The sequence below is a fragment of the Ptiloglossa arizonensis genome, chromosome 5, assembly GCF_051014685.1.
Source record: "Ptiloglossa arizonensis isolate GNS036 chromosome 5, iyPtiAriz1_principal, whole genome shotgun sequence".
NCBI lineage: Eukaryota > Metazoa > Arthropoda > Insecta > Hymenoptera > Colletidae > Ptiloglossa > Ptiloglossa arizonensis.
In genome coordinates this window covers 28,504,485-28,531,137 of record NC_135052.1, presented here as the reverse complement: position 1 = coordinate 28,531,137, position 26,653 = coordinate 28,504,485, and the positions used below count along the sequence as shown (strand labels likewise).

General features: G+C 34.0%; 8 protein-coding genes and 1 long non-coding RNA gene across 14 annotated transcripts; 4 read left to right on the top strand and 5 right to left on the bottom strand.

Annotated features, from left to right (window-relative positions):
* Nucleotides 1-2,819: 2,819 nt before the first annotated feature.
* Nucleotides 2,820-4,840, bottom strand: LOC143146538 (uncharacterized). The gene is made up of 8 exons (XM_076310878.1): nucleotides 4,610-4,840; nucleotides 4,234-4,450; nucleotides 4,005-4,158; nucleotides 3,825-3,939; nucleotides 3,661-3,714; nucleotides 3,397-3,555; nucleotides 3,199-3,323; nucleotides 2,820-3,127 (listed from the first exon to the last, which is right to left on the bottom strand). Exons 1-8 carry the CDS (start codon nucleotides 4,704-4,706, stop codon nucleotides 2,954-2,956), a joined length of 1,095 nt encoding a protein of 364 aa, XP_076166993.1. The 5' UTR covers nucleotides 4,707-4,840; the 3' UTR covers nucleotides 2,820-2,953.
* Nucleotides 4,822-8,016, top strand: LOC143146539 (calcineurin subunit B type 2). Of its 2 annotated transcripts, XM_076310880.1 has the most exons (6): nucleotides 4,822-4,972; nucleotides 5,182-5,221; nucleotides 5,617-5,828; nucleotides 5,906-6,115; nucleotides 6,181-6,268; nucleotides 7,307-8,016. In XM_076310880.1, the coding sequence occupies exons 1-5, from the start codon at nucleotides 4,970-4,972 to the stop codon at nucleotides 6,226-6,228; spliced, it is 513 nt and encodes a 170-aa protein (XP_076166995.1). In that variant the 5' UTR covers nucleotides 4,822-4,969; the 3' UTR covers nucleotides 6,229-6,268; nucleotides 7,307-8,016. The 2 variants fall into 2 exon arrangements, with proteins under 2 accessions (XP_076166995.1, XP_076166994.1); XM_076310879.1 differs by having other exon boundaries at nucleotides 4,823-4,972; nucleotides 6,181-8,016.
* A 118-nt stretch (nucleotides 8,017-8,134) lies between these two features.
* On the top strand, nucleotides 8,135-12,287 carry LOC143146537 (uncharacterized). The gene has a single exon (XM_076310877.1). It carries the CDS (start codon nucleotides 8,654-8,656, stop codon nucleotides 10,598-10,600), a length of 1,947 nt encoding a protein of 648 aa, XP_076166992.1. The 5' UTR covers nucleotides 8,135-8,653; the 3' UTR covers nucleotides 10,601-12,287.
* LOC143146536 (ATP-binding cassette sub-family B member 10, mitochondrial) lies at nucleotides 11,045-15,261 on the bottom strand. 2 transcript variants are annotated; one of them, XM_076310875.1, is made up of 4 exons: nucleotides 14,443-15,261; nucleotides 14,000-14,133; nucleotides 12,808-13,916; nucleotides 11,045-12,737 (listed from the first exon to the last, which is right to left on the bottom strand). In XM_076310875.1, exons 1-4 carry the CDS (start codon nucleotides 14,592-14,594, stop codon nucleotides 12,477-12,479), a joined length of 1,656 nt encoding a protein of 551 aa, XP_076166990.1. In that variant the 5' UTR covers nucleotides 14,595-15,261; the 3' UTR covers nucleotides 11,045-12,476. The 2 variants fall into 2 exon arrangements, with proteins under 2 accessions (XP_076166990.1, XP_076166989.1); XM_076310874.1 differs by having other exon boundaries at nucleotides 11,047-12,737; nucleotides 14,000-15,259.
* A 396-nt stretch (nucleotides 15,262-15,657) lies between these two features.
* LOC143147481 (uncharacterized) lies at nucleotides 15,658-17,659 on the bottom strand. The gene is made up of 3 exons (XR_012992268.1): nucleotides 17,619-17,659; nucleotides 15,967-15,994; nucleotides 15,658-15,892 (listed from the first exon to the last, which is right to left on the bottom strand). It is a non-coding gene; the product is annotated as an uncharacterized LOC143147481 (long non-coding RNA).
* On the bottom strand, nucleotides 16,363-17,750 carry LOC143147480 (cytidine deaminase). The gene is made up of 2 exons (XM_076312733.1): nucleotides 17,457-17,750; nucleotides 16,363-16,902 (listed from the first exon to the last, which is right to left on the bottom strand). The coding sequence occupies exons 1-2, from the start codon at nucleotides 17,491-17,493 to the stop codon at nucleotides 16,511-16,513; spliced, it is 429 nt and encodes a 142-aa protein (XP_076168848.1). The 5' UTR covers nucleotides 17,494-17,750; the 3' UTR covers nucleotides 16,363-16,510.
* LOC143147479 (proteasome subunit beta type-2) lies at nucleotides 17,653-19,002 on the top strand. Its single transcript, XM_076312732.1, has 3 exons — nucleotides 17,653-18,074; nucleotides 18,273-18,629; nucleotides 18,741-19,002. The coding sequence occupies exons 1-3, from the start codon at nucleotides 17,984-17,986 to the stop codon at nucleotides 18,905-18,907; spliced, it is 615 nt and encodes a 204-aa protein (XP_076168847.1). The 5' UTR covers nucleotides 17,653-17,983; the 3' UTR covers nucleotides 18,908-19,002.
* On the bottom strand, nucleotides 18,996-22,137 carry LOC143147478 (signal peptide peptidase). Of its 2 annotated transcripts, XR_012992267.1 has the most exons (7): nucleotides 21,890-22,137; nucleotides 21,536-21,646; nucleotides 21,363-21,445; nucleotides 21,097-21,271; nucleotides 20,522-21,015; nucleotides 19,773-20,319; nucleotides 18,996-19,687 (listed from the first exon to the last, which is right to left on the bottom strand). XR_012992267.1 is itself a non-coding variant. In XM_076312730.1 (6 exons), exons 1-6 carry the CDS (start codon nucleotides 22,079-22,081, stop codon nucleotides 20,253-20,255), a joined length of 1,122 nt encoding a protein of 373 aa, XP_076168845.1. In that variant the 5' UTR covers nucleotides 22,082-22,137; the 3' UTR covers nucleotides 18,996-20,252. The 2 variants fall into 2 exon arrangements, 1 of the variants encoding a protein (XP_076168845.1); XM_076312730.1 differs by having other exon boundaries at nucleotides 18,996-20,319.
* Nucleotides 22,138-22,513: 376 nt separating this feature from the next.
* On the top strand, nucleotides 22,514-26,362 carry LOC143147474 (uncharacterized). 3 transcript variants are annotated; one of them, XM_076312727.1, is made up of 4 exons: nucleotides 22,514-22,766; nucleotides 23,066-23,257; nucleotides 23,353-24,053; nucleotides 24,141-26,362. In XM_076312727.1, exons 3-4 carry the CDS (start codon nucleotides 23,397-23,399, stop codon nucleotides 25,848-25,850), a joined length of 2,367 nt encoding a protein of 788 aa, XP_076168842.1. In that variant the 5' UTR covers nucleotides 22,514-22,766; nucleotides 23,066-23,257; nucleotides 23,353-23,396; the 3' UTR covers nucleotides 25,851-26,362. The 3 variants fall into 3 exon arrangements, with proteins under 3 accessions (XP_076168842.1, XP_076168843.1, XP_076168841.1); XM_076312728.1 differs by having other exon boundaries at nucleotides 22,515-22,695; nucleotides 23,066-23,267; XM_076312726.1 differs by having other exon boundaries at nucleotides 22,515-22,766; nucleotides 23,066-23,267.
* The last annotated feature ends 291 nt before the right edge of the window (nucleotides 26,363-26,653 follow it).

The window sequence follows — 26,653 nt, the reverse complement described above, 5'->3', positions numbered from 1 at the left end:
TACATGGACGAACATCTCCTGTCTCGACATCTAGTGCATCCCTGACGAATTATTTCCCGATAAATTTGAAGATTTTGCCATAGATGGTGCCACACATGCTTTTCTTTTTAATTAAATTTTCACCCCATTAAGTTATATTTGTATTTGGCTTCTGCACAGAGTTGGAAATCAGAAGTTAATAGATAATGCGTATTGTTCTTAGTTTTATAGAAAACTTTTTATTTTATTATCTACATCCAATACATGGACGAACATCTCCTGTCTCGACATCTAGTGCTTCGCTGACGAATTATTTCCCGATAAACTTGAAGATTTTGCAATAGATTGTGACACACATGCTTTTCTTTTTAATTAAATTTTCACCCCATTAAGTTATATTTGTATTTGGCTTCTGCACAGAGTTGGAAATCAGAAGTTAATAGATAATGCGTGTTGTTCTTAGTTTTATAGAAAAATGTTTATTTTATTATCTACATTCAATACATGGACGAACATCTCCTGTATCGACATTTAGCACTTCCCTGACGAATTATTTCCCGATAAACTTGAAGATTTTGCCGTAGATGATGCCATGCTATTCTTTTTAATTAAATTTTCACCCCATTAAGTTATATTTGAATTTTGCTTGTGCACAGAGTTGGAAATCAGAAGTTAATAGATAATGCGTATTGTTCTTAGTTTTATAGAAAAATTTTTATTTTATTATCTACATCCAATACATGGACGAACATCTCCTGTCTCGACATCTAGTGCTTCGCTGACGAATTATTTCCCGATAAACTTGAAGATTTTGCCGTAGATGATGCCATGCTATTCTTTTTAATTAAATTTTCACCCCATTAAGTTACATTTGAATTTGTCTTGTGCACAGAGTTGGAAATCAGAAGTTAATAGATAATGCGTATTGTTCTGAGTTTTATAGAAAAATTTTTATTTTATTATCTACATCCAATACATGGACGAATATCTCCTGTATCGACATCTAGCGCTTCCCTGACGAATTATTTCCCGATAAACTTGAAGATTTTGCCGTAGATGGTACCACCCATGGTCTTCTTTTTAATTACATTTTCACCCCATTAAATTATATTTGAATTTTGCTTCTGCACAGATTTGGAAATCAGAAATTAATAGATAATGCGTATTGTTCTTAGTTTTATAGAAAAATTTTAATTTTATTATCTACATTCGAATACCCGGACTAACAGTTCCTGTGTCGCCATCTCGCGCTTACCTGACAAACTATTTCTCGACAAACCTGCCCGTTCTATGGTAGATGGTGTCCTGCGTGTTTTTTCCATTATTTTAATTTACTACAAATTAAATTATTTTTTATTTGTGGTTCTGGGCTGAGTTGAGAATCGAAAATTAATATATCACGGATAAATCGTAACTGTACAACGATCATTTTTCCTCGTTCTTTAAGACGAATTTATCATTTCTGGTCATGAGAATGTAACAAACTTAGAAGTACAACTATTAAAGCGTTAGAATGTACTGTCATAATATAAATGTTTCGTAAAAGATAGGGAATAGGTATTGCGTTTGGATCTGTACATAGGATGTCTGTTAGAATAAAAGTGCAAAATATTATTTTTACATAAAATTCTACGTGTAGGAGACCTACTTGGAACGTCTATTACAATTTAAATGTCGAATAAAACTTCTATGTACAGTTTTTTACATAGGATTGTATGAATAAATTTTATTCGACCCGTATGTGTATAACGCATTCTGATACACGGTCCAACACCCCTGTCTCACCGTCTAGCGCCGTCTAGTGCTGACCAGTGCTGACGAGTGCTGACCTTCGTTAATTTTTCTTTTTGGTTTTTCTCTTTCATTTATTTTATTTCTTCTGATGTATCTGTATTTATTCTATGATATTAATTTCTACTTGTTTTTCCATGTTTATTTCTTCTTACTGCTTCGTTTATTTTCTTTCTTACTTTCTTGCAAGACTGTATTTAACGTTAATCGACTTCTTACTTTTATTATTGTTTCGTTCTTTAGTTTTATATTACATCTTAAATTTCTATGCCTCCTAATTTCTATCCTGTACTTTGTATTTCTTTCGTATAAAAAGAAAAACAAAGGACGCGTCCACCGAGGGACTGTTCATTTTAAGTTTATGTTGTGTACAGACTTCCGTACACTGTCAAAAAAATTCGAAATAGAAAGTGTGCAACTGATAGTTCGTAGTAATATTCGATGGCGTGTATATCGGCGTGTAATTATATTATTTTTGCCTTTGGAATATTTTTTTCCTTCGTTGAATCTGTCGTTTGATAACGAAATGACGCGACGAGCAGTGGTTTTGTCAAGGAAATTTAGGCGGTTCTCTGTCACTCGTTACACGCAATATTGTCTGTAAATCACATGCATCAACTTTTAGTGTATTAATCGAGCAAACGGTTCTTTCTAAAAACTCTACCCACCTTAGGTGCCCTAGGCGGCTAAAAAAACTCCCTTACCTCGTAATTGTCGTAACAAGTTACATCGCGCGATAACAAAAATCAAAATATCAGCAATTTTTGCAGCAGTGTCGTACGTACCGGTAACCTACGTATTATACGCGTGTTAAAGATTTTGTAAACTATCAATCGTATGCCCACTAAACCGTAACAATTGTTTCAACTATTTCATATTCTATCGCTATACGAAACCTCGATGAGGAATCAAAATTTCATTCACCTAGACATCTCTTACGAAATCAAACGGCTCTTCGCGGTGGAATAGTATTCGTTGTATCTTCGTAAACAAATATGTAATCTATGGAAAAAAAAATACTTCACATAAATAAAATCGTTTACAATTCATGCGTGACACACTGACCAGTATATTTCAAATGTATTTCGATACCGTGAAACGGTGGCGACTGTAGAATACAAATTGTATATACAAATAATGCGTTCGGATACTTTAGTTCATTGAGCAAATGTCGATCGGTGTTTTAAACTTCTCTTTGAATGTATCTTGCATTGGGTTGAGTGTATAATAATCGTCCAGAAACGTTAGCACCCGAGGCACTGACGTAAGTACCCGGTGGCGGTTGCGGGTATGGAGCAGGTGGTGGTTGCGGTGCTCTTACCGGATATCCTGACGTAATTCCTCCCGTTTTCGCACCCTTTTACGCAATTGCTTGTGAGGACGGTGTATTATGCAAATACAAAATGATATTTAAGTTCGGAAAAATACCTGCGGCGGTTGTTGAATCGGAATAGCTCCACCGTGGACGGTAACGTGGCTACTCGGTCGCAAATAATATTTATCTTCTGCGTAGGCACCTTTATGCTCCAATGTATGTAAACTTGTTACGTATGCTAATAAATTGACAACGATTGCAAAGGTTTTTTATCATTTTTACAGTTTTAAGTAGACGAAAGTAAAATATACCAGTTTGATGGGTCGACAATGTTGCTCTATTTCCCGAGAGGTACACGGATTTTGTAGGCTCAGGTTCCCGAGATGGTTGCGAACTTGGTGCGGAATAACTGTAAACGTTTTGACCCGTAGGTGCCGAATAAAAACTAGAAGTGGAGTATTGATTGTTTTCTGTAAGACAACGAGCAACCGTAAGGTTAATAGTGAGAAATACGAACGCTATCGATGATGGCTTTTTAAACCAGAAACATAGATATTAAAGGTTTATTCACTCACTGTTCCAGAGAACAGCTCGGGAATCGCCAGACCTCCTAGCTGCTTCCTCAGATTCTACGGAGGCACAAATATCTACGTCTAATACTGTCTTTCTTTTTTTTGTCTTTATAGATACGTATCTTTCACCGCAAACGTACAACTTCCGCGTATATCCGTATACTTACTGGAAGATGAAGAATTGTAACTTGGGATCGAAGGTGTTGGTTTATACCCGTAAGCTGTATGATACGGAGAGGCTATCGGAGGTGGCGAAGGACTGTGCATTCTCTTTAAGGGTCCCTGAGAAAACACAGGCTTACGATATAATGTAGCAGTCGACGTGAATCAAAGTCGCGTACACTTACACTGGATAATAAGGTGTGAGTTGGCACGCCGACTGCAACTTTGTAAACAGGACTGCTGCTTCGCGGTAACGGAAGAAATACTTGTGGATGAACTACTCTAGGACCAGTTCCGGGATATCCAGCTACTGCTGCTGTTAGAACTTCCGAACAGATGCTGCGTAATAAAAATATTCCATTAAAATGCGCCAAGGCATTATGTACCTGATCCTTCGAAAAATATAATACAAACTTTGTTTCTTTGATCAATTGCCGTCTTCTATTATCATCTTCGTTCAAAACTTTTTTCAATTGTAGAAACAACTGATGCTTTTCGTCTTTTAATTGCGATAATTCGTTTTCAAGGTTCGATATCTGTTCTCTGGTTTCGCCCAAAGTCATTACATCCTGCTTCTGTTGGCGTTCCCTTTCTTTCCTTAGACGTTCCTCCTCTGCGTCTGCTTCTTGTTCTAATTAGGATAATAAAGCTAGGTATTGTGGAACAAAAGTACCAGAATCTTTTTCGGTAGCTTGTGCATCCATGTCGTGAGAAACTTGTTCCTCTTTAGTGCGGTGTACGTATTGACACTATTCCCTGCGCATCGATCAAATTTATAAAAAACATTTACCTTGTTTCTTTCGTTGTCGTTCTCTCGTAATGTGAACTTTTAATGCCTGTCGCATCTGCTCGTTACGCTGTGGAGGACCCACGATCACCGCTGGCATTTCTTATTAATTTCTTCTTAATTTTACAAAGATGAAAATCTGTTAAAGAACGTTGACAGATCGAAACTACGTCTACGTACGTCCAACAAGTATTTTTTGTATACATCGCCTAGCGAGTTATTACAGGCAGTGCTCCCTACCCAATGGAGGCTAACTAAAACGTGGCTTAACGCACACAGCATCTACGCTTGGACACCCTAGGATTGTCAAGCCCTGCGTTTTGTGCTGAATTTCGGATAGGAATCTGCTGAATCGAATTCACAATGGTAATTAAATGTATTTACGTTTTGATTATTTATAGCTCTGTAAGACGATCGATTAAAGTATCGTAACACGCATTTAGTTTATTTCCTCTACTCTTTCCTTAAGAAAAACAGTCCTTTACTTGTTTATTGTTATCGAAATGATTTATGCTGCGGGTAAAAGAAGACTTGGCTCGATTCAATACGTGTTTTTCTTCATTTTCTTCTTTTAGGGTAATGAAAGCTCGCTGCCCATGGAATTATGTTCGAACTGTAAGTCAATATTGGACACTATTTTTGATACGTTGAAGTAACCTATTTCTTTTCGTTGAATTTCTTCGTTTGAAAAAATTTATCGTGTTCATTTCTACTATGACGTTACTCGGAATAATCTACAATTAAAATAATTGTCTTAAACTCGCGTCGAAAGCGATCTTTATTTTTTAGTTCCTACATTGCCTCTGATTTATTTTTATCACTAACTAAACATAGCACCTATAATCTACCAGGCACTGTAACTCTTTGTGTTTTGTTTTATTATGATACTATGTTTTAGTTGTGTACCTTGTCACAACGTATCCATCAAATTTAGAGACATTATCAATGTTATTGCTGTTTCTATTACATTATAAAAACTATTTTTTAACATTGAAATATCGATATCCCAGTTGATGTTGATGAAATTAGAAGACTGGGAAAACGATTTCGGAAGTTAGATCTGGATAATAGTGGTGCTTTGAGCATCGATGAATTCATGTCGTTACCAGAATTGCAACAAAATCCTTTGGTACAACGTGTCATAGATATATTTGATGCGGATGGTAACGGCGAAGTGGATTTTAAAGAGTTTATCCACGGTGTTTCTCAATTTAGCGTTAAGGTATGCGAAATTGATCTCTTGCGATTCGAAAGAATAAAACGATGTATTTTGAAATGTTTTACTCCTTTGTTTCGTAGGGCGACAAAGAGAGCAAATTAAGATTTGCTTTTAGAATTTATGATATGGATAATGATGGCTTCATAAGCAATGGAGAATTGTTCCAAGTATTGAAAATGATGGTAGGCACTAATTTGAAAGACTCGCAGCTTCAACAGATTGTCGATAAAACAATATTGTTCGCTGACAAGGACGAGGATGGCAAAATTAGTTTCGAGGAATTCTGTTCTGTAAGTACTAACTTTCAGGCGATTGAAATTAGAATCGTGTAATGTGTTGAAATATATGGTTTCAGGTTGTTGGTAATACAGATATTCATAAGAAGATGGTGGTTGATGTTTAAATAATCCAATTCTGCAAAAACTATTCGATACCAATGTATGGTAATATCCGTTTGACTTTATAAATTCATTATTAACGAGAGATTTATCGGATAACTATAAGCAACTTAACTTTGCGCGTAGAGCGAAATTATGATCGTTACTATCCCTTCGATCGAGCCAATTTATATACAAGTTTGTCACTGTTAAATTTCTTTTATAGTATGACATACGTTAGAGTTTATTGACCACCAACTTTCTAAGATTGTGCACATCCGTTAACTGTTGTACAATTTTAGTATTACTTACGCGCATCTTTTATTGCGTTACGTATTTATTCTTATTCGATTAAATCGTAAAGTTGTTTCGGATTAACTTTGGAAATACAGTTGGACAAGTGTAAGTCACCTGAAAAGGTACATTTTCTCTTAGTGTCGACTGTAAGTGATGTGTACTATATAACGTGTCTCAATAATGCGCAATATGTATAGTACAAAAGTTACATTTTCCACTAACTGTGTTTCTCTAGTTTTGATGAAAAGCAATTAGAATTATAACAGAAACTTCCTATTTATATTCTACTATGAAATTCGTTGTGTTGGATGCTGTGAATAATGAATCTCTATAAAATTTCTAACCAGTTCCAAGAAGAATGTCGTAACCCTTTTAAAAGGGTTTAAAATGAACACGATATTTCGATGATCTTTAAAAATTTATTTTTTATTTTTTTTTTTTTTATTTTTTTTTTTTTATACATAATAGTCAAGAAATTGTTTTGTAGTTCTTTGGTTTTCAGTACCTTTTCCAATACCCTAGAAATTTAAATGAAAAAATCATTTGTACGAAACAAATCTTTCAAATAAAAATTATCTCTTAACTAACGGGCAAATTTTTAGCTATAATTAATTGTTCGTGCTTTGTTCTTGATAAATTTGTATGATTTATTAATAAATATATTGCGGAAAGGAAATGTGCAACGCATAAACCAACATTACTTCCGATCGCTTATAGCGCATTCTAGGCATACTTTTTTAGAACACTTCGGGCAGATTGGTCTGCTGCGTTTGCGACACAAGTAACTAATCGTCTTCTTGTTTTTAGATGGGCACAGACACATATGTATATGTTCTTTACTACACGTTGAAATAATTTTGTGTATGATGGAGTGTAAAGAAGTATATGTTCTAGTGCACGCTTTATAGCAAAAAGTGTTCGGCGTATGGTGTAGCAGTCGTACGGTTCCAGGGACCACTGAATATGAAAATCGCATGGAAAACATTATTACCAAAGAGTGCTTAATTTACATACCGAAAGCCGACTAAAATATGAGCTCGTTAAGGTTAAATGATTTCAAGGAAGGTGAGAAAGAAACAAGAGCACAGCTCCCGAGACTGCACGACTGTAATTAAGAGTTAATTACTGTTACGTAGTTGTGCATTCGAAAGAAACGTACGTTATTCAGTCGATTAGTATTAGCATTGGAAAAGTTTTTCACATTAGACAATGAAACCTTAACGTAGAGATCTGTGATACTAAAAATGTGAATAAGACTGAAACACAAATGGAATTTTTGTAACTTTCGAGTGCACAACTATCTCTTATATTTATTCCGTGTATGAATATTTGGAGAAATAACATACTATGAAATGCAAAAATTTTCATAACACGTGTATCGATTTACTATTGTATCGTTATAATTATTTATACGTGTGTTACAAAATTTTATTGTCCAAAGTTCAAAATCGTAAGCTACGTTGAAATAAAAATCTATGTAACGTCTATAAGAGTTAATGTTTGAAGACCTATTCGTATATTTTCGGTGTTTTTATTTTCTAACCTCTGTTTAATACTCGTGTTAATGTTTAATGCGAAGAATCAATTGGCGTAGTTAAACATAATTTTTACACAAAGTAGTAGTCGATTGGTTGGTTTATAAACAATCGTCACAACTGTTGTACGTATGCAAAAATTCAAAACCGTGTCCCTTTCGAATAACATTGACAAATGTAAATAATGTTTCTTTATTCTTATGTGTGTTCTTGGAATGGGCGCAAAATATTTCTAGAAGACGTTCACAACATCGTCCTCCGTGAACTTAAATTTTATACGGATCGATACGTTCTATATTTTAATATCGTTAACCGGATTGAAACGAATTACAAAAATACAAAGTTAAATTCTGAATCGTTTCGATGGTCGCGTAACGAAAGAGATATTACAGAAGCTAACCAAACGCTGTCACGATGACATATTTTTCGGGTGAGTGGTACCCCTGTTTCGTCCCCCATCCTCTTCGTTGTTGCTGTTTAGTACCCGGTGTGTTTGCGTTTTTCGTTGTTTCTCGCGTATAAAGTTTCGCCGCAGCAAGTTCCAGCAGTTTCACGGAAAAGTGTCGACGGATACTCTTTCTGTGAACGAAGGAGGCAGAGGGGGTAGCAGGCGGAGAAGATGGAAAATTTGGAGGAGGTGTTGCAGGTGCTCGACGAGTTTCAGAAAATGCGTCCGAGCGAGATACCTCGAGAACTTGAAGACTATTTGTGTTGGGTCGCGAAAACCGGTGATCCCGTTTATCAGTGGTCGTTGATCAAAACACTCTTCAGAGAGAAACTGACGCGGGTGATGACCGATTTTTACGAAAGTTGTCCGACTCTGGAACTCGCACCTTGTCCAAACGTTGAGCATTTCAATTACGACACTATGAAGAGCAATCTTTTGGAACGTTTGGAATCGTTTGCGAATGCACCGTTCACCGTCCAACGAATTTGCGAACTACTGACAGCGCCGCGTAAAGAATACAATAGGGTCGACAAATTTATGCGTGCTATAGAAAAGAACATCTTGGTTGTTTCTACCAGAGAACCAGGACCAATAGCCAGAAGAAACGAGAACGGAGACAGTATGGTCAACGGATCCGTGGACGAAGATATTTCTGTAACGCAACCTCCTCAAGATGTAGAAATGGAGTATTGGGAAAAGGATTGCCCTTCTACTGTTACCATTAGCGTGCACACTGTTGAAAATGAAACACCTTTGTTACACACCGTCATACCCACCGCTACTGTGGTAAAAACTGTATTTGGTACGGAAGAAACTTCTCACGAAAAGGTTGAGTCGACGTCATCCAAGTCGGATATCGTGGTATCTAATTTTATACCGACTACCTCAGAGTTTTCCGCCGTTTCGAATTTAACTTCGCAAACGCAGACTCAAGAGACACAGATAGGTCCTGCTGTACAGAACTTGTCGACCATAGTTCCTGAAGCTTCCGGTATTGTTGGCGATGTTCCGGAGGCTATAATGAATGAGGATACCAGTTCCCAACCTAGTTTAGACTTGGAGAATGAAGACGGGGATGCTACGGACTCGACGCGAAAATTGCAAACTACTTTTCAGACGAAGGATTTTGGCTCGAGCGAAAATAAGTCTTCGAAATTCTATGTAGATAATTCTAAAGTTAACGAAAAGACAGAAGTAGGAACAGTAGCGATGCATATACAAGAAGGACAGACTAAAGCTAACAATGTAACGGGAAAATTGGGTATTGAGTCCAAAGTATTGTTAGAAAACAAAGAATCTGTCAATCCAGTGGTTGAAAATCTTATAAATACTTCTACCAAAAATCTAGAGGACAGAACAAAATTGGGTACTGAGGTGGAAAACATGCAAGTAATTGACGATATACACGATACAAATACAGAGGATAAAAAAGCACTGCCTCTTGATAATGTTAACATAGGAAATACATTATCTATAAGTAATTCGAACAAATGTATGGATACTCTACTCTTGTCCACTGACGATGCGAGTTCGGAAGAAATTATATCCGCGTCTGAAAATATGTCGTTGGATGTAGAGGATTTAAAAGATCAAAGTAGAAAAGCAGACTCGATAGAAGATCCGAAACCTATAGTGGAAGAACCGTGTTCCAAAAATAATACGACAGAAAATTTCAATCGTAATCAAGAGAAGGATAATGTAACGATAACGGAAGCGATAGAAGACGAGACCAGAGTAATAAAATCTATGGTACCTGATCCAATTCCTATTGTGGAAGAACCAAAAGATGCGGAAGTTGTTAACACGAAAGTGGAAAGTAGTACTCCGATCGTTGAAATATCAGAAGATTCTGAAAATCAGAATCCTACGATCGTGTGTCGTCTAGATTGCAAAGATAAAATGTCTATCGATTGTAGTGATATAACGGAATTGCAAGGTAATAATGTAGCTACAACCACACTTAAAGTGGAAGATGACGCGATAGTGGAAAATATCGCGAGTAAAAAGGAAAAAGATACGGTAGAATTAATGGATGTAGACGACGAAGAAACGTTGTCGTTGTTCCAGCAAGACGGCGAACCGATGGAACAAGAAACAACGCACATGTCTCAAAGTTAATAATGTGTAAGAAAGTCCTATTATTTTTAATGCTTGATTTTTATTTTAACAGGAAACGAAAGAATACGCAGGAAAGAACAAACTTGTCTACGTAAGAAAATCTTCGTTACAATTCGAGTACGATTTATACGATTTCTCCCAAGTAATTTGACATGTAAGACCCGTTAGAAAATACTGTAAGATTTGCAGAGAATTCTATAATTATGTATCGTTTACCGCTTCATTGACTTTACAATTGCAATTAAATCGGGTAAATTTTGGTATTCACTTGTACAGACATTTATTCGTACGAATTTCTAAGCTCCTGTAGAAAACAGAATACTGCCTATCCCTTGAATATTATATTACTAACGACCAGTTTTGATCATAAATTGAGTTTTAACTCAATTACGTTTGTAAAAAGTTACGCCATGGATTTATACAAATGAAGTTTCTATTTAGAGTATGGTCGGGCTTGCGACTGGAGCGTATGAAATTCTAATGCGGCTCCTTACAAATATGACGTGTGATAGCTATGTAAACAAAGATGTTTAAATACGCACCTTGTTAGTTTAAATTACTTTTGATTGGCAAGCGGAAGCTAACTGCAAGTACGATCTCGGACTTGGATCGCGTTCTACAATCAATTTTCCGATACTGAACCGGTTGCTGATCTTATATATACAGGTGTTTCTTAAAACGTTAGAAAATAATGAATGATTCATTCGACGACTTGGAAAATGCATTAACTTGCTGTAGCTCAACACCTGTCGAACAGAGATTTTCACAGAGATGACTGAAAAATATAAATGTTCCAATCATGTTAAGCATAAATGGGATCGAAACACGGATTTCGTTTTATTATTCAATTTAATCGATAAACGAATATCTGTTGCGCGTATTTCCTACATAGAGGAGTAGAAACATAGCAAGGATAAAAAAAAAACTCCAGTTCTTTTTCCAATCAGAGAAACTAATGTTACCGCTTTGTTTGTACCTTGCTATGTTTTCCGATAGAGGAATGATAGTTGAATACTTATTGGATAACGAATATTTCGTAACGCCCTTTTGTTTGCAAAAGAAAATGTATTAAACAGGCTCGTGTAATGAAAATTCGGCTATTTAATTGAAACAATTCGCTTCTTTGAATATTTTTATGTTGACACGAGTCTAGTGGTAGATTACCTAGATGTAATTATAGTAGTGGGATATTAATTTAAAGATGACATAGATCGACGACATAAGATACATTGATAACTTAAAATAGCAGTGTACATTATTTTATAGGAAAATACATTAAAAATTATTACCAAAGTGGAATTATTTATAATACCTGCCTTACACCTTAGATCAAATATACGTTGTGATTTTTATATCGAATCGCAACTCGAATAAATGTTTTCTGTGTTACGTAAATTATTTTAGTACGTTGAACGAGAACGCATCGAATGTATTTCATTCCTATCTTCGAATTTACCTTTTATCAGCGAATTTACACTTCCTGGTGTTAAAAAGTGGATGACAAACCGACGAAGTCGATGATTGTAAAAGTTATTTAAACGTTTACCTTTATAGTATTGCTTAAAGGTTTCTCAAGAATCGGCATGTGGTATAAGGAAGTTATCGATAACTAAAATATAATAGATTACAGAATGATACATTGTATTTCTGAGATTAAATTAATAAATTTACTAACTATTTATTACAATTTTTATGTAATTTTCAATAACCTTTGTACATTGTTTTTATAGCTAGGCATTTTTTTACATTGCTCGTATTAAAGTTATTAAAACGATTTAAGATATTTCTGATTAATTTGACAGTATATACGTGTCTGTGTAGGTAGTTTTGTAATTATCAAACGTAGTTACTTTCAATAGATATTAAAATTCAATATCTAATTAAAAGTTTGATGTTGGACCAATTTGTTAAAGTAGCCGTTGCTTAAACTCGTGAGTTCTTTGTATGTTCCAATTTCTGCTACTTGTCCTTGATTTAAAACTATTATTTTATCGGCATTTTTTATTGTACTAAGTCTATGGGCTATAGTCAATACCGTTCGTCCTTTAACAGCTTTTTCTATAGCTTCCTGTACAAAATATTCACTTTCTGCATCTAACGCACTCGTCGCTTCGTCCATAATTAAGATTTTTGGTTCCTAGATTTAAATGATTTTAAAATGTTAATTTTGCGTATATGTGTAATTGTTATTCCATGAATATTTTTACCTTTATTAATGCCCTAGCGATGGCAACTCTTTGTTTCTGTCCACCACTGAGAGTAATGCCTCTTTCTCCGACCAGTGTGTCTAAACCATCCGGCATATATTTTGTAAATTCCAAAACGTGTGCACGTCTTGCGACATCTTCTACGTCGCATTTTATTGAATCATCTATTCCATATAATATATTTTCCTTTATCGTACCGCTGAAGAGTATCGGCTCTTGAGATACAACGCTAATTTGTGACTTAACCCACGTGGGATTAAGAGATCTGAGATCGTGATCATCCAAAAGTATACATCCTGAATCTGGATCATAAAATCTCAATAATAGCGAGGCTACTGTCGATTTTCCAGAACCTGATGATCCAACGATAGCGATCACCGTACATTTCGGAATTTCTAAATTGAAATTTTTCAATACCCATATACTTCTTCTTGTAGGATAAGCGAAACTGACATTTTGAAATTCGATATCACCTAGTAGTTCCTTTTCTAAGATTTGACCACCTTGAACGGGTATTGTTGGCTGTCTTTCGATCAATTCGACTAAACGTGTGTTCGCACCCAATGCTTTGTTTAATTCGCTATAAAATGAGGATAGTCCGTTTAAAGAAATTCCTACATACGCAGCGTACAATAAGAAAGCGCTTAAGCTTCCAATTGTAACAGACGAGTTAGAAACCATAACTCCACCGTAATAAAAAACAGAGAGAATAATCACATTTCCTGAAAATCCAGTTAATCCAAAAAAGATTCCTTTGTACAAACTTTCTTTATAGCAGACTTTAAGCACGTTTTCTAACTGGGAATTATAACGAGCGACTTCGCATTTTTCTTTCGCGAAAGCTTTTACTGTCCTTACGTTGCAGATCTTTTCTTCGGCAGTTGTATTGAGTACTGCTAAGTTATTTTGTATGTCTTTGGAAATTTTCTTTAGATGACGGCCATAAACTATAGCTAAACCGGCAATCGGTGGCACAATACCTAGTCCAAGTATAGCTAATTTTGTTGAAGTGTAGAACATCATAGATATTCCACTGATGCTCATAATGGCAGAACGTAACCCATCCGATAAATTACTAGTTAATGCAGAACTAATAAGCTGTGTATCTCCTATAATTGAGAAGACAATATTACGTTGAAGTAAATAGTACGATGTGTTTAACGTATAGAATGTTTGAAATAAAGAAATGTACCGGATAATCTACCAACAAGTTCTCCTGTACTACTTTTATCAAACATTGCTATTTCTTGGCGAAGGATAGCAGCGTATAATTGTTTTCTTATGGACTGAGTAATTCTATGGCCGGTAATAGTCATCAAATATACTCTGCAAAAGTTACACAGACCTCCTACAACGAACACTCCGAACAATATAACGCACAACCGATTGAGATTCTCTTTTATATTTTCTTTGTCACTTGTGTATATAATATCTATTAAATTTCCTAAACAAAAAGGTACTACCATTGTAACGGCAGATGAAACCAATAAGAAAGTAATGGCACCAAACAATCTCCATTTTTCGGGTGACGCTAGCATAATCAGATTTTTAAATTCCGATGTTCTATTCATTTTTGTTACAGATTGCACAGTAGAATTTACAACTTTCGTTTTCATTGTGTTGGTTCCACCGTACCTTAATGCAGACAATACACATGGCTTTCTGTAGATCCTGTTTAACGGTGTTAAACATGTGTAAAATAATTGTTTGTGTCTAATTGCTGGGCTACGAAATTCTAATTTTTGCAGAATAAGATTTTTTATTGGTAACTTTCGGAAGAGTATCATTTTCTTGCTGTAGAGTAATTCACAAAACGAAAAGTCATCGGAGTTGATAGGATTTCGTAGGAGTGCAACGACAATTTGAAAAGGTTAAAACAACCTTAAAAACGAAACTAAATCTGTCGAAAGTTTGCATTAAAAACTATATTTAAATTATGTTTCTACGCGCATCGTTAGAATTGATCGCTAATTATTCATTTGCAATGCATTTTTGTCATTATGTAGTTGAATCATTTTCTATCGGTCGAGTATGAAAAGGTTCTCTTTCAATCACGTGACCGAGAATGAATATACAGGGTGCTTCGAAATTTAAGACAAATTTAAGAAAAATTTGAATGATAGATACTGTAGTGATGTACATTAAATTGACAATGAATTTAAATTAAGTTTATGAGTAGGTCCCCCATAGTTTAGAGATTCATAGATTTCTCAGAAAACGAGAGATCCTATGAAAGAAAAGAGAAATCACTTCATTTCGTGTTGTACTACGTATAATATTTTGGGATATCTTGTACTTGGAAATCGTTCGTGTTCTTAATTTCGGATCTATTTTCACGTAAACGAAATCAACAAAATCGTGCGATATATCTTGTGTATGCAATGCCTGATTATTTTGCATTTATTATTGTTTAATTTTTTCGTACACTTTTAAATAGTAGTCAACAAATTATATTATATTTTTAATATTCGTTATAAATTGCAACGTATTCTTAAAAACACATTTTTTGCATTTGAATATGGACTCTTTTCCTCCGTAATTATCCAATGTAAGTAATGAGCACGGAGAACGTTTTCATTAAGATATTTTTACAATAGGAAAGCGTTATCGGTAGAAGAAAACATATAAAGATATTTCCTCATTTTATACGGTTCACTTTTCATCTACGATCTAATGATAACGACAAAAAATGTATAAGTTCATGAACAAGAAAATGTGTTCATTTTTGTACAGCTTCGTATTAAAAATTATACGTATACATGCAATGAACCTCAAAATTATTTAAAAACGGAACTGCTTGGAAATTTTTTTTATAATTCTGTGATAAGTATTCACGAATATATAAAAAAAATCAAATATGATATACATACGCGCATACCTATTTACATAGATATATAGAAACTAAGGTACTATCGGTGTTGTACCGGTCATGCGTAGTTACGCGCCCTGGTAACAAAACTTCGTATGCACATTGCCGACGGATAATTTTTGTACCTGTCCGAAATGTAACTGTTTTGACGCTTCTACTAGATGGTTTTTTCTTCAGAAACGTCCATAGAATCCAACACTGCATTTACTATACGTTCTAGACAAACAACTTTTCGTAAAAATGCTGATCACTTACAACTAAGTTAAACCACAAATTAAAACGATCGATACCAATATGTCGAAGAACCTTTTCTTCGCCCTTTAAAAACAAACAGAACTTCTTAGCGGTTTTAATTTTCTCGTAACGCCTTCATTTTTCATAAAAACACCTTGTCACCAATTTAAGGGTGACAAAGCAATTCCGCTATCGGATACGTATTTGGGAAGCAAAGCTCTACAAGGTTTACTTAGTGAATATTACAAAACGGAAAAAAAATTTTAATTCGTGGAACAGTGCAATTGTCCGTTAAGGATTGTATTTGTACTTCTAAAATCTTGTATGAAAACTGACATTTCAATTATTAAAATTAAACAAATCGTATATTGACATTTAAATTTCACTAAAGAAATATTTTCAACAAAAGTTGATAAACTGTTGGTCAATTACACATTTGTATATTAAAAATTCCTATTTTATTTTTTTTTTTAATTTTTATTAATGAAAATTTAAGGTAACATTGAGATTTTTAAATCGCATCATATATATTTAACTTTATAGAATTGTAGTTAACATCACGTTAAGTGATAAAGTATAGTTCCTGTTTTTAGTAAATATTTATTGTGCAACAAAGGCACGAGGTAATAAATTGCTCAAAGTAATTCGTAATGCATTTTCCATGTCAGGTGTAGACATATAAATTGGTATATCGCCAAACTCTACGATAGCTTGTCTGCAGAAACCACATGGTGTGGTAAAACTATCTTTTTCTTTATCAGCTACTACAGCTAATGCTTTGAACTTTCTTTTTCCTTCTGACACAGCTTTAACAATGGCTACTCTTTCGGCACATGTTCCTACAGGATATGATGCATTTTCTACGTTGCATCCTGTGAAAATTGTCCCATCGATGCAAAGTACTGCAGCTCCAACTTTGAATTTACTATAGGGTGAATAAGAGTGCTTACGAACAGCTACACTCTGTTTTATTAGAGTTTGAATGTCTAGTTCTACAAAATATAAACATTTATAAACCAGCGACATTAATCAAATTTAAAAAGAACAAACTAGCAATGTTGTATAATGCTAGAGTTAATCAATGACTCAAAGATCAATGAATTTATAAACCCATATTTAAACACAACTGCTTTAAATATATGTATAAATTTAATTAGCTATAGAAATAAAATAACAACAATCAACAATCATTTACGTGTTAAATTGTAGACTATTAGTGTTTCAATGAGAAAGAAATTATTGTTACATAGTACAGAGGTGTTCTCTAATTTATGCTAGTATGTGTTACTTATGTGGACATATATAACACGCATGTTCACGGGTATGACCCCCCCACTGATTAGTTAGCCTTTCCACAAGCTGCTCTTTGAAAAATAAAGAATTTAACAAAGCCTCGCGTTTCTGCTTCTGCGGTAAGCAGAATATGCAATCTAATAATAGAATGAGAAAAGGTGCTTTCTAAGTTCCGGCATGTCATTGCCTGACATGTAACCAAAGATTTTGAGCTCATTGTCATTATGAATAAATGTGATGAAGTTATATTTACCGAGAGCTGTGAAATCAATAATTTTTTCTGTACTCATCTTTGATAAAAATTATTAAACAATTGTATTTTATATGTTATTTGACTCAATTACGATATGTGTTGCCAACTTTATGAACTTTTAGATAGATCTACGAATTTTTACTTTATCTATGGAATTTTGACCTTGTTTGTTCCTGATAACAGCTTTTGGTGCGCTATTCGTTTGATAAAAAGTTCAATCAAATTGTGTTTCCCGTTACATAAATACAAGTTATCAGAGTAAATGTCAATTGAATAAACGTTGCAACTAAGCAGTTACACAGGCATTGTAGGCAATTAACAGGCATTATTCGAAAAATTTATCTAGATAGAAGTTTGTTTATCTTTGCTGTATAAATGGTTTCTCATAGTTTGCCATCGAGTACGTAAAACATTGATTGACGTTCCTTCGGTGTAAATTAACCTTGTGATTCGTGACGAGCATTTTCACTGTTTGTACGCTAGTATTATAGTTTCAGTGAAGATATTAAGAGAAATCTTTTATCAAAATGGAATGTTTAATCGGAATACAATTTAAAGATTTCGTGTTAGTTGCGGCCGACATGACTACTGCTAATTCTATCATGGTTATGAAAAACGGTAAGAAAACACTCTTTGGTTATGATTTCTAAATAGTGTAAAAGGTATTTTTTTGTATAATTCTTATTTCTGTTTTATAACACTATTTTGAGTGTTTATAGCATCAAACGAATATAACATTACACAATGGAAAATAATTTTATAATGTTTGTATAATAGATGCAAGTCATGAATGTTTTGTTAATTCTGTTATTCTAGATGAACAAAAAATTCATAAAATGTCTGATAAACTTGTCATGGCAGTGTCAGGAGAATCTGGTGATACGACACAATTTTGCGAATTTATAGGGAAAAATTTACAACTTTATAAAATGAGAAACGGTTACGAATTATCTCCAAAAGCTGCTGCATGGCTTACTAGGAGAAATTTAGCCAATTACCTTAGAAGCAGGACACCGTACTTTGTCAATTTATTAATGGCAGGCTACGACGATATCACAGGACCAGAATTATACTTTATTGATTATTTAGCATCGTGCATTAAAGTGCCTTATGCAGCTCATGGTTATGGAGGATTCTTCTCTATCTCCATTTTGGATAGATATCATAAATACGGTAATGAAAACTATAAAATTAGTTTCTTTGCGTATCGTATAGATTCTTTGTCGTTTATTAGCACCGTAGTTATTTGATAGAACATGCTATATCCATCGTTGTACGTTACAGATTCAACGGAGGAGGAAGCATACATGCTAATGAAAAAATGCGTTCGAGAAATTCATAAACGATTGATAGTTAATCTTCCAAATTTTAAGGTGCAAAAGATATCCAAGGATGGTATAGAAGAATTGGAACCTATTACAGCAAAGACTTTGGTTTTAGAAGAACATTAGTTTTATCCTAAAACAAAAGTATGTGATTTCGCTAATTTTATTTGTAATAATATTATCTCACTTTTGAAGAATAAAAATGGTCGAAATAAAATTTATTCAATATTCTTTATTATTTGGTAATCGATTATAAAGAATTATCGAGTTAGAGGATGTTTGAATTAAAAAAAGTATTTAAGTTTTATTACATTTTCGGAAGATTTTTACAAATAGTTTTAACTATACATATTTTACAAAATTAATGTTTTGTAAAATTTTGTTAATTGAAGTATGATTGCAATATACAAAAATCGTACGCGTTTAACTCAAATATGAATTCGCTGAATAAATTACCAATAGTATATCGAAGGATACTCTCTACTTTTATAATTAAGTGAAACCTGATCTTAAAATCAGGCTTATTGCTACTATTTCCTATATTGTGCATCTGAAGAGTCGTACCTAATTTGTAGTTAATAGTTTACGACAATTATGTGTAATTTGAAAAATATAAGTAAGATTATATATAATTCCATACCAATTTTACTATGTGTCTATTGGAGTAAATGTTTGATTCGTGTTTGAATTTAACAAAATGCTTTGAGACAATAATATATGCGGCGTTCTATTTTGCGTAGACATGTAGTATTTCGATTTAAAAATATTTGCAGTAGACATACGTTACCGATGTCCAAATACACTTAGATTAACAGTAATTTATTACATCGGACGATTAAATTTTAATATTTATCATCGGACTGCGCGTGGAATTTTTCAGTCCGTTTAAACGTACATTACAATATCCTGAAAGAAAACATTCTAAGGATATTCAATGACTACATGGAAAATGTAACACACCATTCATGGTAAAATGAAAATTATTACTCACGTGTAGTACCGATGCTAACTCTACATTGAAATTTCATTTGCGGATAAAACGCGCATCGTTTAAAAAATGTTTCGATGAGTATTAAATTTATATTCCCTATACCAATTCAACTGTGCATATAACAGTATAACTTACATTTTTGAATGATTTCTCTATGTATCGCTTATATTAGTCTTTTTACGTCTATTGATGTTTATGGTAAACGAGAATGGAAATAGTTATACTGAATTGTAAATTCAACTGAATAATGTATCGAAGAATGTCATTTAAGGTGAATCGAATATTAGATTATATCCCATAATGTACGCGCAAAGCATGATCACATATGCCTTTTGGTACTTCACATTTCATAATTGAACAACTTGAGCACAAGACATAAATTATTGTTTCTTTTCTCTCCGTGTATGATGAATTTCAAATAATAACAGCATAATAGCAATACTGGGGATTCTGTTACATTGATCGTCTTAAATACGAATATTATAATTCTTTCTTCGTTTCTGTTTGCGTTTGTGCAGGCTTTGGGTTAGTTGGATGATCCTCGTACCTGAAAAATAATTAATGGATAATCATAAATTGTTATGTTATAAGATTTACTATTCCTTAAATAATTAACTTTCGAAATTTAACGGTAGCAAAATGTAATAAAAATATCGATATAAATTCACGATTAATAATTTTGAACGGCCTAATTCTTTTAGAATCAGCTAAAGCTAAAGAATGTAAATAAATCGTTCAATAATACGTACGAAAATAATGCTTTCAAATCTCCTTTCACTACTGCCAAAAGTAGAGGAGTACCCAAACATGCAGGTACCAGGTACACTAGAGCTGGTTGTGCGTGATTAAACGAATGCATGATCAGCATCGTTGTTAACAGTCCCATGAAGTACGCGAAAAATGTTGAGTAGAAATATACATTTGTTTTTCTGCTTAAACTGTTATCGAATCGCAGTAAAAGTGCGATGAAAATACCAGGCAAAACAATGTCCCCCAAGCCCAACATAGCAAAGTTGCTAGCAGTGAGACCTTTTTCCAACAAGTCTTGGGGAAACACTACCTTAATTGGTACTTCGAATGATTTTGCAACTGTTATCATCACATCTGTACCAAATACCCAAAACGCATCGTAAAGAAAAAGTCCGCAAAGTAAGATGCATCCAGTTGCAACATTGTTCAAATGTAATAATTCAACTCCATTGATTGCAAATGCAATGCCAAATAAATTATTGGCGATCCAGTGCTATGAATTACAATAAAGACACTGTATTTTTGTCATTCTGAATGAATTCTAATTCAAAAGAATTTAACTTAATTTGCTTACCTTCTTCAAGAGATACCAAGCTCCAACGAAAGAACAACATATTAAACAAACAATATCGTGAAGATTGAACTTATAATCGATAATGTGATCTGCCTTGTCACCCTCGTCCTTAGTAAAAAGTATATGATACTGAGTTTTTGGAATTGCAGCGGGCACCAGTGATGAAATCAACGGACTGTAATTATTAAATGTAATTAAATTGTATAATCTTCAAATTTCGAGACTGCTTAATGTAAATATTTACATTACTAATAGATTACTCTTACCTGGTAAGGTGGCATAAAGCTAGGATGCCTAAGAAGAAAAAATAACCAACTAAAAGTAGATTGATGTACTCCTTTGGAAATAACTGAAAAATGTTTACGACGGTAATGTACACTGTAACAAATTTGTTACAGGAAGCGATTGAAAATGTTAAAATGTTAAAATTAATTCTTACATTATATAATACGTAAAGACTGAATAACATAAGACTGGAAATGAAAGGAAATACAAGCGCGTCTTTGCGAGACATTGCATCTGGTTGTCCTCTGCCCTGCTCGAATTGTTGCTGTAACAATGGTACCGTGTATGTTGTATGTGTAATGTTATTTACCAAAACTTTTCAATTTTCAATTCATTCGATACTAATTGAAAAATTATAGCAATACAGCTCTCTAAATATTGAGTGATGTATCAAAATGTTTACATTTGACTCTGACTTCTCTGGATCAGAGTACAGTGTCTGATCGTAATATTACAAAAATTTCCTCAGATAGCATACACAAAACATATGTCAGAGTGCATGGCTAACCTGCTGCTCCTCGTGGTGTTTAACAGCTCGATAACTGCCAAAGAAAATCGGCAAAATGGCCATAATTATCAGGCTACCGTAAGCAATGGCCATTCCTTCGGGTGTAGAGGGTACTCTTCCTGATACTGGGTCAGAATTTTCCGTTATATTCTCGTTGATTTGTGCAACGACTTCGTTTACTCCGTTCGCCATCTTGGATCCGTCAACACGACTGTATGTATGCAGTCGCACGAATGACACGACTTCAAAGTGAAATCTTCGAAAAACCAATTTGAAGACGAACAAATCTAGCCTGCGGTTTGTTAACCGTGCAAAACGTTTGTAAATAATTAACCGTGGGTATGTACTGTTAGCTGGTACAAAATTAGTGTACTGTTACATTTATTTATCAATAAGAATATAGTTAACACTTTTATTTGTCGCATCTATCTACTTATTTATTATTACTGAAGTAGAGAATGTTTTAATATAAAATAAGTATATCGATCGAAGTACAAATACGAACAAAATGTTTAATTTAATTAACGATATAAATTATAAGATTTCTTAATTTAATTTTATTAATGGTGTAACAATGTGAGTATTTACCATTGAAACTAGCCTTTACGTTTAAGATACACGTGGACAAATAAACATTTCCGTTGTTTCTGTCAAGTTATGTCTTGCTGCAACGATGAAAACTCACTCGCTTTGCAAATGATAAACGAGAGTTTACGGATGAGTAGTGAACGTTAATTGTACCGAAAGCGTAAAAAAATTTGCGTTCCATGGATAAATATGAAATGAAACAATTTGAAAAATTGACAGTACGTGTCTTAAAAAATAAATATGGAAATATCATTTTAACGCAAAATGAATATCACGATGAATTGCATAGGTTAGAATCGCACACTGTGTTATTAAAAAAAAATTATGTATTTTATTTGAACGCTGACTGTATCCGTCTATGGTATTAGAAATGGAGCTTTATAAAAAGAAGTCTTATTGCACGTAAATGCCGATGAAGTAAATAGCGTTTTAAATCACAATATGCCCAGTGATTCTTTAACATTACGATTTTTTCCCTTCCTTGTAGATGCAGTTGGCTTTTTCCATAATTTGAAGTACCATTTACACGTACATTTGTATAATATACGTAATAACTTACGTGTTATAATTCTTTAATTTTTGTAATAGGTTCCCAAAGATTGGAAAAGTAAACAATGGAAATGTCAAGAACAAAAACAGTGCTGCTCAAACTATTTAATTTGTTGTCTGAAAAAATCGATATTAAGTTTCCAGAATCTGAATTAAGTATTTAGTGAAAGATACTTAATTGTCTACCTCTAAGAAAATAATATGATATAAATTGTGATCAACGATAGAAAGGTTATAAGAAGTATGAGAGATATTGTGTTCATTTAAATGTATTATGAATAGTTTTGTTAATATCGAATAATTGTATAAACCTCTACGTTGTTTAGATTATTGTAGAAAGGTTGTGAAAATCGTTTGCAAAATTGGAAAAATGAATTCGCTGTGCAATACCACGAACAAAAGATTATATCACAGAGGGCAAATTGATGTAATGGATATGCCGATAGAATTAACTTGTAACTATAAATACTTCTTTGTTTACGAGGATCAAGTATCCAAGTTTGTCGTGTTAAAAGGTTTACATGGAAATACAGCGAGCGAAGTAGCTAGAAAACTTTTAGACACACTGGCCATTATCGGAGCACCACAGGTTTTGCAAAGTACTAATGGACGTAAGTTTGCGGAACAAGTTGTACAGGAGATACGTCTTTTGTGGAAAGATTTTATTATACTTCATGGAGAAATCTCTGAGAACAAAGAAAGCGGTAGAGATTTTAAGAATTTGCTCGAGCGTTGGGCGCAAAAGAACCCAACAAAAACATGGTACGAGGCTTTGAAACATGTTCAAATTTTTCAAAACTCAACGTTTTGTTGTGAAAATGGAAAGATCCCCTATGATATATTATTTGGACGAAATGTACACGAAGAATTTCAGAAGCGGGCTAACACAATACCCACGAGAGAAAACATATGGACAGAAGAAGAATGGATTAATCTAGCATCCGATAAAAACAATGATATTGAAAAAGAAGGGACTCAAAAGTTTAACGAATGTTCGAGTTTTATAGGAATTCGAGACATGGATAGTGTAAGTATAACATTCGCGATGCAATAATTTGTGTACTTTTTGTTAATTAAATGTACTATTATTAATCAATGTTTTTCAACTTACTAGTCGAGAGACGGTGACAGTGACTCTTATAGTACGGTCAAGGATGAGCTTCCAAGAGATACTCCTGGTTTTAATTTTGTTAATGTTAAAAGCGAACCTTTGAACATGCATATAGAAGATTCGGTATACGAAGACGAATCGGTAGTAGATGGTAAAACAAAATTAATTTCTGAAAGTCAAGACTTGAAGTGTAAAATCTGCCAAAAACAATACATGAAGCCTGGACACTTAAAGAATCATATGAGAGCACATGTAAAAGGAAAAAAGTTCGAATGCAAATTGTGTAAAAAAACTTTTCACGTTCTCAGTTTATACGAGAAACACATGCAACAGTCTCATAGACAAAATAAGCCATCTAGATTGAGTAATACAAGAAGAAATAAAGATTCGCGAGAGAAAACAATATTAGACGCGAAACCGTCCAAATTGAATTGTTCTCCGAACACAACTTTCAGTGAAATGCAATCTACTGTTGCGGACGAGGATTCTAAAGCAACAAAAAATGTGAGTCTTCTTAAAGAAAGAAAAAGAATCTCTACGGAAAATCGCTCGATGAAGATAAATGGAGACCCAACTCTGAATTGTACATATTGCAAGCAGAAATTTAATTTCCCTAGTGTATTAAAACGGCACATGCGATCTCACACAAACGAAAGACCTTACATTTGCGAAATTTGTAATAAAAGCTTCAAACAATTGGGACATCTTAGTCAGCATTCGTTAACGCACAAAGATTATCGTTCTTTCCATTGTGCGGTTTGCGGTGTAAAATTCGAGTCGTTGAGCTCACTGAAAGTCCACACTCAGTCGCATAAGGAGGATTATATTTCAAAGACGAAAGAGGCTTTCCGTTTGTTCGAATGTGATAATTGTAAAAAGGTGTTTACCACCAAGAGTGTTTTGGAGCGACACATACTTACTCACTCCCATGAACGTCAATTTGCGTGTATAATTTGTGGCAAAAGGTTCAAACAAACGGGACACTTGAAATCGCATATGTTGGTTCATACAGGTGAGCGGAAATTTGAATGCACAGTCTGCAAAAAGAGATTTAGCCTTTCGAACTCTCTTAAAAAACACATGTACGTGCACAATGGGGAGAAACCGTATCAGTGCGACGTCTGTGGCGCACGATTTCTTGAAAAGAGGAACCTTAATGGGCACCTTATGACTCACACTAACGAGCGCCCGTTCCGGTGTAAAATTTGCGGAAAACGGTACACTTTAGCGGACACATTGCGGCGTCATATAAGCGCCGCGCACGAGGAAGGACGTACGTATCAGTGCGAAATCTGTGCAAAAATGTTCAAGCAGCTCGCTCATCTTTCCGTTCACAAGAAAGTACACAACGATGAACGACCATTCCAGTGTCACTTGTGCGAGAAAAATTTTAAGCATAAAAATGTTCTCAAGTCCCATCTAGCTATTCATGCTAACGTAAGACCGTTCGAATGCGACGTGTGTAAGGCCACTTTCGTAAGGAAGACAAATCTACAGACACATATTGCATCGGCTCATATGAACGAAAGACCATACGTTTGTACGATTTGTGGGAAACGATTCAAACAAATTAGTCATTTAAACGGTCATGTTGTGGTACATAGCAACTTAATGCCTTATCAATGCGATTTCTGTGATCGACGGTGTAACAGGCTTGATAATTTGAAAAAACATATGCGTCTTCATACAAAAAACAAAGAAGGAATAGTTTAAGATGAACGTTTTTCACGATGGTCTTGTAAAAGACAAAATTTATGCAATTGTTTTAATGTCGAAGTAAGACATTGGAATCCGTGTGTATTAGCAGTAAAGATAAGTCAGTTTTAGAAGCTGTACTATCAGTCTATAATGATTGTAATCTTCATTTACCTCTAATGAAGTTTACTTTATTTGTAATCGCATATTTGCATGCAATCATTGTACACTTATAGATTTCAAATATTTTTATATCTCGAATAGAATCTTATGACGTACGAAAGCTTTATTCTTTTGAAAAAGATCGAAGTAGTACGGGATCCCGATTCAAACATACTAGAACTGGAATTCGCGATTGAAGTTTCAAAAGAATACGGCTAAAAGTTTTAACGCATTCTTCTTGTATTTTTACTAATGCGTACCATAAGTTTCTTCTCGTTTTTAAGTCTTACCATAATCTAAAAATTATAGAAGACCAAGGTATTGTCTAATTAAATTGTACAAACATAAAGGATAAATTTATAATTTGAGATCAAGTTTTTAAGACTTATACATGTCTATATTCGGAGAAGTTATTTGTGCAGCAATCTATTAATTTTAAATTATGCTAAACTATTCGTCATTGTGTTGCTTTTAAAATAAATATTATCGAATAAAGATCGCATGTATTTTCACGCTTTAAAATACATCCTTGTAGTCGTAAGAAATTTGATACTAATTGAAACAAGAAATTTAATAATATTAAATTCAATTTAGAAATATTGTGTATACACACTTTTTATCATTCTGATTGAGAGATAGAAATGCAAATTATATGAAAC